This window comes from Stegostoma tigrinum, chromosome 38 (assembly GCF_030684315.1).
Source record: "Stegostoma tigrinum isolate sSteTig4 chromosome 38, sSteTig4.hap1, whole genome shotgun sequence".
Classification (NCBI taxonomy): Eukaryota; Metazoa; Chordata; class Chondrichthyes; order Orectolobiformes; family Stegostomatidae; genus Stegostoma; species Stegostoma tigrinum.
In genome coordinates, this window is record NC_081391.1 from 3,618,925 (window position 1) to 3,634,793 (window position 15,869).

General features: G+C 39.9%; 1 protein-coding gene across 2 annotated transcripts in view; it reads left to right on the forward strand.

The window, feature by feature from the left end:
• The window catches only part of LOC125447308 (myosin-9-like), a 149,237-nt gene that overhangs the window by 66,775 nt on the left and 66,593 nt on the right, over positions 1–15,869 (forward strand). For both annotated transcript variants that reach the window (XM_048521626.1, XM_048521627.1), the window contains 4 exons: positions 4,939–5,091; positions 10,202–10,375; positions 10,464–10,637; positions 10,896–11,010. In XM_048521626.1, coding sequence (XP_048377583.1) covers positions 4,939–5,091; positions 10,202–10,375; positions 10,464–10,637; positions 10,896–11,010 — 616 coding nt within the window. The remainder of the gene's footprint in view (positions 1–4,938; positions 5,092–10,201; positions 10,376–10,463; positions 10,638–10,895; positions 11,011–15,869) is intronic.

Here is a 15,869-nt window from a genome sequence, read left to right on the forward strand (position 1 = left end):
TCTCTCTTAACTCCCCTACCTTTCCGGTTGAAGGGGTGGCCACAGGTACCTGCATGGGGCCCCAGTTATACATTGTGGGGCACGTGGAACATTCCATGTTCCAGTCCTGTTCTAGCCCCTACTCACACACCCTTTCTCTGGCTCATCAATGCTGCTTCCCCATCTGAGCCAGAAATGGATAAATTTTATGGATTTCACTTCCAATTTCCACCTTACTCTCAACTTCACCTGGTCCATCTCTGACTTGTCCCTTCCCTTCCTCAATAGCTGTTTCTAGTTCTGGGGATAGCTGGCCACCAGTATCCATCACAAACCAACTGACTGCAGCAGTTACCTTGACTTATACATCCTCATGCCCTTGTTCCTCTGTCCCTGTCATGTCTGTTCAGATGATGCCAACTTTGACAAGGGGGCCTCCTTATTCCTCAACTGAGGATCCCCCAGTGCCATAGGAGACCCTCAGCCGGATTTGACCCATCTCTCTCTGTCGCGCGCTCTCTCTCTCTCGCGCTGAATGGCACCATCAATCCCCCCCCGAATCATTCCCTCCACGACAGCCTAATTCACTTCTTCACGCCTAACATCACCATCGTACCTTGGTGTAATATCTGCTCATTTACTACTACTCTCCTCAGTATCCAAGGACCAAGCACACTTTCCAGGCGAAGCAGCACATTCTGCTGCAAAAGAGACCCTGGGCTTCCAGTTGCCTTCTCCCATGCCTTTACCTCACCCCCTACATGGCAGGCCTTGTTATCATGTGGTCTACTGTTACACACCACCCATTGTCAGCCACTAATAGTCCCTATTATCAGCTATTCATTTTCCTAGGCTGACCATCATCCACTCTTGTCTGCCTAAGTGTTCTCTCTCTCTTTGGGCTCTTTTTCCCCATCTGTTGTCTCCCCCTGCCCCCACTTCTGTATAAAAACCAACTTTTTTTCTAGCTACCACCCATTCTGAAGAAGGGTGCCTGGACCTGAAACGTTAACTCTAACTCTGATTATTCTCCACAGATGTTGTCAGACCTGTTGAGCTTTTTCAGCAATTTGTGTTTTTCTGATTTCCAACGTCTGAAGTTTTTCGTTTAGTATACCTCTTGTCTGAGGTTTAGATACTTGAGAGGATTGTGTTGAACACATTTACTGTTTGTTTTTTTAACAGCTTTTAAATGTTGCTAAAAGGAAATATAAAGTTGAAGCTTTTCATCTTCCACCATTTGGACTAAGTTGCAAGAATCCAGACTTGGGAAAGGAAGACTAATTTAATCAGCATAAGAATCCCCCAATTGAATCATCATTGGCGTGGAGATGGTAGCAGAATCAGTTAATATCAACTTTACTTCTCAGGCCAGACAAGTAGACTCTAATTGGTCTGGATGTTGTGATTAGGAATGCAGCAGATTTTTAGGAAAGGAGTTTAGGGAGACTGTCAATGAGAAAAGTACCTACTATTATATAGATTTGAGCATGCACAAGTGCATCAAACTGTAGGCCTGACTGATTGATTGTGTTAAATTGGCTTTTAATTGTATTTCTGAACACTGTCTGGATTATTTAGTAAATTCTATCCAGTAGAAGAATCCATCTTCTGTTGACTGTGAATGTGAGCATGACTGTTTGAGCATTATTGGCACATTGCCCACAGGTAGTCTCTGTGATCCCTTTCTCTTGATCACTTGCAATCTCTGTTTGGTTAGCATGTTGCTGTCCAGTCAGTCTGTCTGACTGGTCTGAGACTTAAGTTTGACAGTTAACTGTTCCTGCTGCAGTGTCATGCCAACAATGGTCCAATCAATGATCCTACTTTTCTTTCACAGTTTAAAATTCATATTCCCTTTCCAAGTACGGTTTATTGCATTGTAGTCCCGATGAGTGCAAAATGAACAGCTTTGACTTTTGGCAGTGTCTAAATTCTGTACTACATGCAATAATTAAGGCTATGGAAGGACATTATCTGTTTCACGATAGTGGCTACTGGGAGCTAGCTGTTTTTCTAATATGTCTCTAATATGGATAATGACTAGATTCCTTTTATAAAGTAAGACCTTTAATGATATATAGCAACGTAAAACTTAGAAAGCAGGAGTAAGCCTGTTCCACCATTCAATATGATCATGGCGAATCGTCCAACTCGGTACCCTGTTACTACTTCTTGCTCCATACCCTTTGATCCTATCAGCGCAAAGAGCTTTTTGAAGCATTCAATGTTTTGGCCTCACCTGTTTGCTGGTGGCAGCAAATACCACAGGCTCACTATTCTCTGGATGAAGACATTTCTCCTCATCTCGGTTCTAAATCATCTATCCCATATCCTTAGACTGGCTCTTGGGTCTGGACTTACCATTATCAAGAGCATCCTTCCCACATTTATTCTGACTTGTCCTGTTAGAAAATATTTTTGTGGGTTTCTATGTGATCATCCCTCGTTCTTTGAAACTGTCGGGCAGCACAGTGGCTCAGTGGAGGGCAGCACGGTGGCCTCACAGTGCCAGGCACCCGGGTTCAATTCCAGCCTTGGGCGACTGTCTGTGTGGAGTTTGCACACTCTCCCCATATCTGCGTGGGTTTCCTCCGGGAGCTCCAGTTTCCTCCCACAGTCCAAAGATGTGCAGGCTAGGTGGATCGGCCATGCTAAATTGCCCATAGTGTTCAGGCGTGTGTAGGCTATAGACGAATGGGTCTGGGTGGGAAGCTTCAAGAGGTGGTGTGGACTCGTTTGGCTGAAGGGCCTGTTTCCACACTGTAGGTAATTAATCTAATCTGAAGTGAAAGTAATCCTAGTCAAGTCTGTGTTCGTTTATCAGTCCTGCCGCATTACTTCTGTTTTAACTTCTTTCTGTTGTTTTTGCTTCCAGGTCCAGGTTTGCCAGGTTATCTTGATGTGTATTTATTTACTTTCCAAGAAAATGGCAATTGACCCCGTTTAATCAATGCTCTTAAAATGCCATTTACAAACATCCTTAAATACACTTTGAAGAAATTCTGTTATTTCTTATGCTGCATCTAGGTCAAAGATTCCATGCATACTTGAGAGAGCTTCATTAGCTGGATGCTTATTTTGCAGGTTCATTCTAAATATCTCATAGTCTATTGTGAGTCCTCTAATGCAAGTACAGCAATACAGATAGAACCCTGGAAGCAGGTCTCCACTGTTTTTGCTCAGAATGGATCAAGGAAAAGATCCCCATTTATGTTGCCTAATTGCTACCTATAATTTCTTGTAGTCATTTTGTGGCCATTATGTCTGTTTTACGGCACTTAATCAGAGTCTATATAATATCACGAGCTGTTGACTGAAGAGGTAATTGCTGGATTCACAAGTTCTGTGCAGGTCTACATACATTCAGTGTGGTCAATATTACAAAATACGTTTGGTAATGGCCATTATTGCAAGCAGTTCTCCAGTGGCATATTCCCAGTGAATTCCTCAGGACTGAGGAATGTGGAATAAGACCATAAAATGTAAGAGCAGATGTGGGCCATTCACCCCATTAATTCAGATGAGATTATGGCTGACCTGACATCTGTCACTTTTCTCTCTCTTGTCTTTTTCCCCATCACACTCTCCATGTCTTTATTGATTAAAAGTCTGTCTGCCTCAATCTTGAATATATGTATCAATCCAGCCTCGACAGACCTCTGCAGCAGGGAGTTCCAGAACCCACAGAAGAAATTCCTTCCATTTGTCATAAGTATGCAGCTTCTTCTGAGAGGTCCTGGTCTCTCATTGTCAGAGTCGCAGTTATACAGCATGGAAACAGCCCCTTTGGTCCAACTCTTCTACACCAGCCAGATGTCCCAGTCTCATCTAGCCCCATTTGGCCTGTGTCCCTCAAAACCCTTCATTCCCATCCAGATGCCTTTTGAATGATCTAATTGTATCCGCTGCCTCCACTTCCTCTGACAACTTGTTCCATTCAAGTACCATCCTCTGCACGAAAAAGTTGATATTCAGGTCCTTTTTTAAATCTTTCCCTTCTTGCCTAAACCTTGGCCATCTAATTTCCCTTACCCTAGGAAAATGACTTTGGCAGTCAGGTCCTGTCAGATTTTTTCATTTCAATAAGGTCGCTTCTCATTTTTCTAACCTCAATCAGTGCAGGCCCAATCTATTCAATCTCTTCTCATTAGTCAGTCCCACCATAACCAGTATCAACTAAGTGAACTTTCGCTGGACTGCCTCTAATGCCAATATATCTTGCCCTAGATAATGGGCCCAAAACTGTTCATAGTGTTCACGTTGTGATCTGACTCATGCCTTTTTCTTATAAGAAAAAAGTAAATCTCCTACTTTTTAATGTCCTATTCCTTTTGAAATAAAGGCCAACATTTGCCTTCCCTAGCACTGGATGCTAACTTTGTGATTTTTATGAGCAAGGACTCCCAAATCTCTCTCTCCTGTAGCTTTGTGCAGTCTTTCTCCACTTAAATAATATTCAGTCCTGTATTCTTGCCAAAGTTCATAACCCTTCATTTCCCCACATTGTATTCCATCTGCCAATTTTTTTGCCCACTCAACATGTCTTATTTTCCTCATCCAAGTCATTAATGTATAATGTTAAGTAATTTGTAATATGTGACTCTGCATTGGGATAAGTGTAATAAGGAAGACCATCTGGCTGAAGTTGCCAGACTGACTTTGATCCACATAGACATATATTAGAAGCTCATTGAATCTAGTGCTGTTAGCAATTTTGTAATGCTTTCTATAGATACTGCAAAGTAAATAATTGGGCATAATTTTTTCAGTGCTTCCTATTTTTTAGAAATGATTGCACATTTCATGCGCTGACTTCATGTTTAATTTTCTGTTAAAAATTATTCTTCCATGTATTATTCAGTTTTGATAATGAACTAATTACTGACTATTTACTGTTTTTATTTGCTGTTTAATCTTTTTTCTTAAATAGCTTACCTGAATTTCGTTTTGTTTTAGGCTGACTTTGCTGTTGAGGCTTTGGCCAAAGCTACGTATGAGCGCCTGTTCCGCTGGCTGGTTATGCGTATCAACAAAGCTCTGGATAGGACCAAGAGGCAGGGTGCTTCGTTTGTGGGCATTCTCGATATTGCTGGCTTTGAGATCTTTGAGGTATCTTGGAATAGCTTGGGTTGTTCAACTGGAGATTTTTAAAACTTACAGGTGGTTTGCTGGCATGACAGCCAAGAGCAGCAAGAGCCTTTTGAGACACTACTGGGGCTATATTTTCAGCTGAGATTTTAGGGCTATTTATAACAGTTTGCAACCTGTAACTGAGTGAAAGCCAATTTTCCTTCTGTTTAAATTATGGCCTCATATCTATTATGTATGTCGGTTTTTGTTTAACCTTTGGAGTGGAAGACTTTTGGGGCAAATATTGAATATGTTTCAAAGACTTGACATTTGTTGGTCAGTGTGGACTCAATGGGCCAAATGACCTATTTTCATGCTTTAGAGACCCTATGACTTCTGTGACTGTTAAACTGATAAATACCCAGACTTTGGCTGTAGGCTTTCATTTTTGAACTAACTTGACTGTTGAATATAAAAATTAAATAAACATCTGGTCTACCGTTGTAGATGAGCAATACCTTTTTTGCTTTGTTTAGAGCTACAACTCCCAAAATCATGTAATTGGATTTCACATTTAACCTTTACCATTCTACTTAGCTAGAGAAAATTGGAATTGTGAGCAAACATGTAAAAGTGTTTAATTTCTTCCATGCTCCTATGATGAAAGTTAGTACTGGATGGTAGAATGTTATATTTCTGATGCCAAGTATCTGGACCAACCACTCCCAGCTTCTATATAGCACAGTTGGTTTCAGAGTAGTGCACTTTTAACCTATTATAACTTAAAATATTTCGCTGTTCAAAATTCAGGCTAATGTGACAATTTCTTCCCATGCTGATTTTAAGTGTGCCAACTTCTAATGTTGCCACTTAGATCTGGTTTAAAGATGGCATTCATATCTGGGCATATGCCCATTAGAAGGTAAGTTGAAATTGTTCCAACTTGTCAATGTTCAAACTACATTGTTGCATTGGAGTCCTGCCGTCAATGGATACAGACAGCTATCTCGTTGGAGTTTTGAGTAATCATGTGAACTAATTTTTCAGCCCAGAATCTGCAGTGGAAGCAAATAGAATTGAGTTGGTCGTCTAGGTAGTGATATGTTGAAAGCAAGCAAAAATGATCCATCTCTAGTTTACTAAAATAATTAAGGATAGGATTAATTAGCTCAAAGAAAGCTTAAAATGTTGCAGATAATAGTAAGTCTAAGGACTGGGAGTGCTATAGAAACCACCAAAAAGTTGGTCAAAATGGGGAAAAATAAAACTCAAGTAAAATAACCAGGAATATATAAGTAAAATGTAAAAAATTCTGCAAGTAAGCATTGGCTGCTTTAAAAGCACAGTCCAGAGAAATTAATCTGGGGAGTGGACAGAGATGGTGAGCAAATATTTTGTATCAATTTTATCAGAAGATGCAAATGATATACTAGAAGTAGACACTTAACCCAAGGACTAATGAGTGTTAGGAATTTAAACTAATTTTTATCAGAGGGGGAAAAAGGGGCTGTGATGGCACAGTGGTTAGCACTGCTGCCTCAGTGCCAGGCAGCTAGCTTCAACTCCAGCCTTGGGTGACTGTCTTAATGGAGTTTGCACATTCTCCTTGAGTTCATTTGGGTTTCTGCTGGGTGCTCCAGTTTCCTTCTGTACTCTAAACATGTGATGCTTTGATGAATTAGCTATGCTGAATAGCCCTGTAATGTCTAATGTTGTGCAGGTGAGGTGGATTAGCCATGCTAAATAAGAGTTGCAGGGATAGGATTGGGATTGCATGGAGGTGGGAGAGAGGGTTGCTGATCTGGGTGGGAGATGTTGATTTGGCAGAGCAATGCGGAGTCATTGGGCTGAATGGTATTTTTCCACACAGGGATTCTGAGAAACTCCAGAATAAAATTGGATAAATTCAGAGGACCTATATGCAAGAGTTCAAAAAAGAGAGAACTGCATGTATAGTGCATGTGCTGTCTGATTTTTTTTTTTTTTGCATTTTGGTAAACTTTTAAATAATCCCAGTAGAGATTTTTAATCCACCTGTTCAGGTGCTTTACAAACCACCAACACCACCGCCCCCCCACAAACCAGGGTGGGACACTGCCACTGTACCAGAAGAACCCCTATTCTGAGCAGAGATATTTTAATCAATCTGTTCAGATTTGTTAAGGCGCCAACTAGGCAGGTGAGACTTCAGCTGCAGTCTCCTGGTTCAGAGGTATGGATGTCACCACTACACCTCAATCCCTTATTCTCAGATTGGAAATTGACAAATGTAACATAGCTGTTGAGAGATGAGGATAAAAGGAAGGGAACTGCAGGCTAGTTAGTCCGCTATAAGTCACTGGAAAAAAGCAGGACTCCTTTTATGAAGGTCTGAAAGCACTTAAAGTATTAAACATATAACAAAAAAAAACCAAGATAACAAAATGTGGAGCTGGGTGATCACACAAAAGCTGACGTTTCGGGCCTAGACCCTTTCTGATGAAGGGTCTAGGCCTGAAACGTCAGCTTTGGTGCTCCTGAGATGCTGCTTGGCCTGCTGTGATCATCCAGCTCCACACTTTGTATCTCGGATTCTCCAGCATCTGCAGTTCCCATTATCTCTGAAACAAAAAAACCAACATGGTTTTACAAATTGGAAATGCCATGTGATGAAGTTGAGTTTTTTGAGAATGTAACGACTCTCTGATAAAAGGGAATTTGTTGGTATAAATATGTATTTGGACTTTGAAAGGGTATTTGATAGGCCATGCTGAAACTTAATACACATGTCTTGGAATTAGGGTATGACGTATTAACTAGTGTTCCGAGTAATTGCCTTTTCTTCTGCACTAACTTCAGTGGTCCATGCATGGCAGAGGTATCCGGAACCAGAAGTCATTGGTGTGAACAGTTGCATGCTGATTGCTGTGTGCAAACACTTGGAATTGCTGAAAGAATGTTGATATCAAAATACATAGTACATTGGTTAACAGACGTGAAGCAGAAAATGGAGTTAAGTGTGCTGTTCTTAAGTTGACTTGCAGTAACTGGTCGAGCACCACAGTGCTGGGGCCCAAGTGACCTAATTTATATTAGGAGTTATCTAGGTTTGCTAATGTTACAAAGCAAGCTGGGAAGGCAGGTTGTGGGGAGGACATGAGCCACGGAGATGTAAAGAGGTCACATGAATGGGCAACGGGGTAGTAGATGGAGTATGATGCAAGAAAGTGCAGTTATTCATTTTGCTTGTATGAACAGAAAAGACATTCCATCCTGTGTCTCAATGGTTTAAAGCTTGGAATGTGCTAATGTGTTGAGAAAGACGGGCATGCTTGTACAATGAATACAAAATTAGCATGCAGGTACAGCAGACCATTAGGAAAGCAAATGGTATGTTAGTATTTTATTCTGAATGTGCCATGCCTACCTACTGCAATTCAATACAGATAAGTGTGAGGTGTTACACTTTTGGAAAGTCAGACCAAGGTAGGACAGTAAATGGTCAGGTCCTGCACAGTGGTGTGGAACAGCCCTAGGAGTACAAGTACGTTGTTCATTCAAAGTGATAGCACAGATGGACAGGGTGGTGGAAGGAGGCATTTAGCCTGCTGGCTTTCATCGGTTGAGGCATTGAGTATGGGATGTTATGTTACGATTGTATAAATAGTTGGTTAGGCTGTACAGTGTACTGTGTACAGTTTTGGTTACCCTGTTATAGGAAAGACATAGTTAAATTGGACAGCATGCAAAAATGATTAACAAGGATGTTGCCAGCGCTAATAGGCCTGAGTTATAGGGAGAGGATAGGACTATATTCCTTGGGATGTAGGAGACTGAGGGCTGACTTAATTAAGGTGTATAAAATCATGAGGGGCATCGATAGGATGAATGCATGTAGTCTTTTTCCTGGGGATGGGGAATTGAAAACTAGAGGGCATAGGTTTAAGGTGAGAAGGAAAACATTTATTAAGCCCTGAGGGGCAAACTTCTTTGTACAGGGTGTGGCATATATACGGAATGGGTTGCTAGAGAAAGTGGTTATGGCCGGTACAGTAGCAACATTTTTTTTAAAAAAAGGTGTTTGGATAGGTACATAGGTGAGAAGGGTTTGGAGATATATGGACCAAATGCAGGCAATTGGAACTAGCTGAGTGGACGCCATGGCTGAAGGGCCTGTATCTGTTGTATTGCTCTGACTCTCTGACTCTGTGTAGGAGTCTTGTGGCATAGTGCTAGTGCCCCTCCCCAAGGGCCAGAAAGCTTCGGTTTATCTCTAACTGCTCCAAAGGTATCATAACTTGTCTGAAGAGGTTGATTAAAAATATCTGCCATATCTATTGTCTCCAAGTGGTTACATTCTCAACAACCCTCTCTAATAAATTTGTTAAATAGTATATTGATCTCTATTGTCTTAGTATACAAGAATGGAGCTTTGGAATGTAGGAATAAGGAGGCGGCTACAAAAGTGGAGTTTAACCTAAGTTGAGCTGTTACCATATTGCCTGGCTGAGCAGGCTTGATAGGCAGTATGGTCTTCTCCCCCTTTTTAAATTTTAACCTGGCTGAATGTTAATGTTCTTTTTAAATGTACTGTTCTTTGATTATTATACCTTTTACAGCCAATATTTTGTAAAGATAGTTTTCTGTTATCATAGCACATTTTATATTGAGGCGTCTGTCCAGTGGTCTAAAAAGTAGAATAAATTCGTATTGTCTGCTGAAATGTCTATTATTGAAATTAATTGCGTGGAACTCCCTTGTGTGAGATAAAAAGGTTAGCCAAAAAGATGGGGACCCAACTGTACTGTCTTTTGACAACTCAATTACCTGGAATTATTTTGCAATTACCTTGCAATTATCTCCACCTATAATTTCTGTGACACTGTGCTTCCTTCCACTTCACCTGATAAAGGAGCAGCGCTCTAAAACTTGTGATTTCAAGTAAACCCTTTAGACGAGAACCTGATATTGCGATTTCTGACTGAGGTTGTAATGTTAACATTCTGACTAGTTATTGGTGAGATCCTTCAAGGCAGGAATTTTGCCACTCTTAACTAAGAAAGAAGGTGCTTTGTGTTTAGTGAATAGTCGCCAAAACACACACATTGTTGTGGGGTACTATCTAATTCATGCCCCCTTTCCAGTAACTTTATCTTTTGTGCTTTTGCAGCTGAACTCCTTTGAACAGTTATGCATTAACTACACAAATGAAAAGCTGCAACAGCTCTTTAATCACACAATGTTTATACTGGAGCAAGAAGAATATCAGCGAGAAGGAATTGAATGGAACTTTATCGATTTTGGCCTTGACTTGCAACCTTGCATTGACTTAATTGAAAAATCTGTAAGTTTTTGTCCCGTTAGTGCTTTCAGTCAGTTTGCTTACCAGAACTATATTGGAGCTAACAATTTTCCAAAAAAAAATTTTTCAGGCTAGCCCTCCAGGTATTCTTGCTCTGCTTGATGAAGAGTGCTGGTTCCCGAAAGCCACTGACAAGACATTTGTGGAGAAAGTGGTGCAGGAGCAAGGAACCCATCCTAAGTTCCAGAAACCTAAGCAGCTGAAAGACAAAGCTGACTTCTGCATTATTCATTACGCTGGCAAGGTAAGCTGGCTCAGAACTTGTCATTTATATAGTTTACCTAAAATAATTTATGATGGGGGCATAAGGTAGCCCAGCCATTTTAACTGCTATTTAATTGAACTGTTTTATTCTTTTTACTTTAGCATTTGCTATCTTACATGCACCATAAGCAAAATCTACATGCTCCAAACTTCATAACCAGGACTCATTCAAGTATATAATGATGACATTTGATTCACTGTGCAGGAATTTATTGAATAATGCCTCTTTTCAATGCAGGTGGACTACAAAGCAAATGAATGGCTGATGAAAAATATGGACCCCCTGAATGATAACATTGCCACCTTACTGCATCAGTCTTCTGATAAGTTTATAGCTGATCTCTGGAGAGATGGTATGTAAAAATGAATAACTTGAGCTATCTCATACTTCTTTTCTATGGTTTATGTTGCTTTTGATTTCAGATGTTTTTTATGCAGAGCACAGTCTGTTGTATATTTCTCTGAATCTAGAAAGCGACACATTTTAGCATTGGCAAATTTTTAATTTGGTATTCCAGTTACTTTTCAAACTCTTGAGATTTTGAACATCTTTAGTGTACCTAATTATAACTCTTAAGATTGCAGGGCTCCAGCACTGATTTATCCATAGTATGCAACTGTGCCTTGATTTAGTTCATGTAATGAAAATGTGCTAGCCGTAGATTGCCATCCTCTTGTAGATGGGACAACTCAATCCTCTTTTGGCTTCAGTGGAGTTTCAGTTACTTAGAAATTTTTAAATTTGCTTAGAACATCGGTTAGCTAAACTGTGATTAGTAAATTGAGTAGTGAGGTGTCTCATCCTGTAATCACAGTTGCCATTTAGACTTTTGCGGAAATCAGCATGGAAAAATAGTGGTTTGGTAGAATACAAGAAGGATCATTTTACTTCCACGTGGAATATATCCTTTTATTGTTTGAAATTTCTTGGGTTTAGTTACTTTGAGCAAAGACATTACAAGAAATAGGGTAAGCTATATGGCACATTGAACATACAATACCATTCAGACCATGTAGTCCATTGAACCTAGCCATTCAGCTCCAACTTCGGGTCCATTATCCATGCCACTACACTTCCTGAGAAACAAAATTCAACCTGTCTTAGCCTTAAATATATTCAACAATGAAGCATTCATGAAACTCTGGGGTAGATAATTCCAAACATTTATGACCCGTTGAGTGAATACACCTCTTCTCAATCCTAAATTATTAAAATCTTATTTTGAGCCTCTGTCCCTGTGATATGGATTCTTATCCAGTGATGGGAAGCTCTGCTGTACTTTGTCAAACATCTTCAGGGTCTTGCATATTTTAAATGAGATCAGCTCCCATTTTAAACTCGAGAATATACCAATTTTTTTTCAGCCTGTCATCATAAAACAACCATTATCCCATGGACCAATGAAGGGAATCTTCGCTGTATTACTTTTTAATGCAACAGTGTTATATCTGTTAAAGATGGAGGTCAAGCTGCATGAAGCACTCCCACCAGAGCCCCACACAATTGTCAGATTTCCTTTATCTTGTTGGACCAATGAAGGCCAGCATTCTGTTTATCTCCCCAATTTCTGTTGCAGCTTGGTAACTTTTTGGATTACCTGTACAACTACATAACTGACTCAATATCAGCATTATAATAAAATGTGAGGCTGGATGAACACAGCAGGCCAAGCAGCATCTCAGGAGCACAAAAGCTGACGTTTCGGGCCTAGACCCTTCATCAGAGAGGGGGATGGGGTGAGGGTTCTGGAATAAATAGGGAGAGAGGGGGAGGCAGATCGAAGATGGAGAGAAAAGAAGATAGGTGGGTACTCTCTCCACCTATCATCTTTTCTGTCCATCTTCGGTCCGCCTCCCCCTCTCTCCCTATTTATTCCAGAACCCTCACCCCATCCCCCTCTCTGATGAAGGGTCTAGGCCCAAAATGTCAGCTTTTGTGCTCCTGAGATGCTGCTTGGCCTGCTGTGTTCATCCAGCCTCACATTTTATTATCTTGGATTCTCCAGCATCTGCAGTTCCCATTATCTCTCAATATCAGCATTTACGAGTTTCGTATCTTATTTTAAATTATAACTTTTTTCTAAAAATTAGCTTTTTTCATTTTTGTGATCAAGGTGAATAACCTCTTTTTTTAGTCTCTTTCAATTCTAACTACCTACCTTATTGAATATTTATTAAATTTGTCTATATCTCTTTTTGCAACCAGTTCTCACAGCTTGTGTTTGCACCTAGCTTTGAATAGTTAGCATACTTGGATGACTGTATTATTTCTAAGTCTTGATCATAAGTTAATAGCTGAAGTCCTAGCCTTGATCTTTTTGCCACTCCATTAGCTGCAACCTGTCTACTGTTTCTAATGCGGGTCTGTTAACCAGTCCCTTGTCCATGCAATTTAAAATTGCACGTTATTGTTTTATATGGCACCTTTTCAGAAATGAAGTATGCTATGTCTGTTGGTTTCACTTTGTTGCACTATTTGTTGCATATTCTTTGTTTTACAATTAAAATTTGGCTAGTTTCCTTTTCCATAACACTGACTCTTCCTTGATTATTCCATGATTTTCTCAAATGTATTTTTAAAACCACCTCACTATTAGATACCAGTGCTTTCCTGATCACTGCTGTCAGGCTAGTAAAGTAACATATTGAGATTTTTCTTGCATTTTGACTCAAGCTATTTGTGTTGGAAGCTGCATCACTACTTCCATTTTACAAGGAATACAATAACCTTTTACTGTAGAAAAATATTTCATCTTTAGCTCTACCTGCCCTCTTACAAATCCACAACAGCACACTTGCTCAAGACGGACAGGTGATCTGGCCTCTGTTAATGCTGCTTAGGAACTTGACATAAAGAATTGATGAGTGACATTTCTGTCTTTTGATTATTCCCTGCCTCACTCTTCAGAGGAACACCTGGTCTGCACTTAGCACCTACTTCTGAAGAATCAGCCTATACTATAATTGCTAAATGACTCATTTAACAATTGGTTAAGTGACTAAGGAGACCAAATCAAATCTTGTGTATCTTTGTAGATTTCATTGTTAGATTTTTTTAAAGGATTTTTTCTTATTTTTGTCTTGATGCCTCTGTGTCTGTTGCAGAGATAAAAAGCTTTCAGAGAGCCTATTTCTATACACGCTTTCCTATTCTACATCTAGAACCAGGTGACGTGAGAGAGGAGATTGTGGTAGTGCCGTAGATCGATGCTTCCGAGAATCGCCTGCTTTGAATGCTCATCTTTCCTCTCCATTCCTGCTTGTGCAGTTTTCTTTTCTGTTTCCCCTTCGCTTGAGGTTAATGCAGTTCAACCATTTCAACAGTGCCTCATCCTGAGCTGCAATGGTGAAACACATTCCACCAACTCGTAAGCAAAATGCACCTGTGTGGAAAAAGTTAAAACTAGCTTGATCTTAGTAGTGACACTTTTGGAATACAAGGAATTTTCTTCTGCATTTAACAATGAGATTGATTTCATTAGTACAATCATCTGGTTTTTGGTGAACCTAAAATTAGATATAGCTTTCTACTCCTGGGGCTTGGTGACATGCAAGTTATTTTAAAGGTAATGGTTATTACAAACTAATTCTGAATTCGGCATTTTTTAAACTGTCATTTCTGCAATTCCTCTTCTAACTCACTTCCAACTTGGTATCCAGCACCCATCTTTTACTGACAAAGAAGGAAAATTGACATGTTACTGGACCGTTTTTGTTTTTACAGTATCAGGTTTGATTGGGCTGGGAGAATACTTAAACAAATAGTCCAAAGTATTCCCTCCTTTCAGTTCTATTATGTGTAAACATCAGGCAGCCTTGGCTCTTGCAGTCTTTGCAACTTGCATAGTTAGAAATTTGAACTAGCCGCCTTGGAATAAAATATTAAAGTGAATGTTATCAATCCCTTCTGTGTTCCATGAGCTATGTTTTATGAAATTGAGGTTCTGATTGGTCGTTTTAAGAATGTGGCAGGTTTGTGAACAGTGCAGGCATGTTTCCTGGCATGTGGCATAAAATATTGTTGCATGAGATTTGGTTTCCAAAAGCATGTATTGTTGCTTATTTTCATAATTATTACTGCGTACTGGTATATCAGCATCAAAATTTTATTCACTAACTTGGAGTCAATTAACTTTAAGGTTTGCAGATCTGTCAAAAACATGAAGAGAATCACTGTCTCTACCTTGGTAGTCCAGCATTGAAAAATACTTTTGTACTGGCTCTATTGGATTCTTAAACATTATATTGCACTGACATACTACTATCCTGACAGTGCAAGAGAACTTTCAAAAAGAGAGAAATCTTTGTTGCAAATGTTGGATAGTACTGTGCTAGTTAGCTTAAAGCTATGAAATACTAACCTAAAACGTACAGGGAATTGATGGTGCCAAAAGGGAGCTGGATGCTTTATGGAAGATAGGATGTGAGTGCAGTGGGAATAGAGACAATGTCTGTCTGCTTCTAATATGTTCCCTTTTCCATCAATGTAAATCTACACAAGTTCAGAGTAATTGAAAAAAACCAATAAATACAACATGGCCTAGTGGTATTATTAGAACCATAGAGTAGTGTGAAAACAACATTGAAACAGGCCCTTTTGTCCATGGTGCCCGCTCAGCTAGTTCTAATTGCCTGCATTTGGTCCATATCCCTCTAAACCCTTCTCACCTATGTACCTATCCAAACGCACTTTTTTTAAATGTTGCTATTGTACCCGCCTTGACCACTGTCTGGCAGCCCATTTCATATATACACCACTTTCTGTATGAAGAAGTTGCAAATCAGATCTTTACACATCTTTTTCTTTCTCACCTTTAACCTTATGCCTCTAGATTTCAATTCCCCATCCCTGGGAAAAAGACTATATGCTTTCATTCTATCTATGCCCCTCATGATTTTATACACCTCAATTAGGTCAGCCCTTAGTCTCCTACATCCCAAGGAATAAAGTCCTATCCTCTCCCTATAACTCTGGCCTATTAGCCCTGGCAACATCCTTGTTAATCATTTTTGCATGCTGTCCAATTTAACTGTCTTTCCTATAACAGGGTGACCAAAACTCTACGCAATACACTACAGCCTAACCAACTGTTTATACAACTGTAACATAACGTCCCATACTCAATGCTTTGTCTGATGAAAGCCAGCAGGCTGATTGCCTCCTTCCACCACCCTGTCCATCTGTGATGTTGCTTTGAATGAGCAATGTACT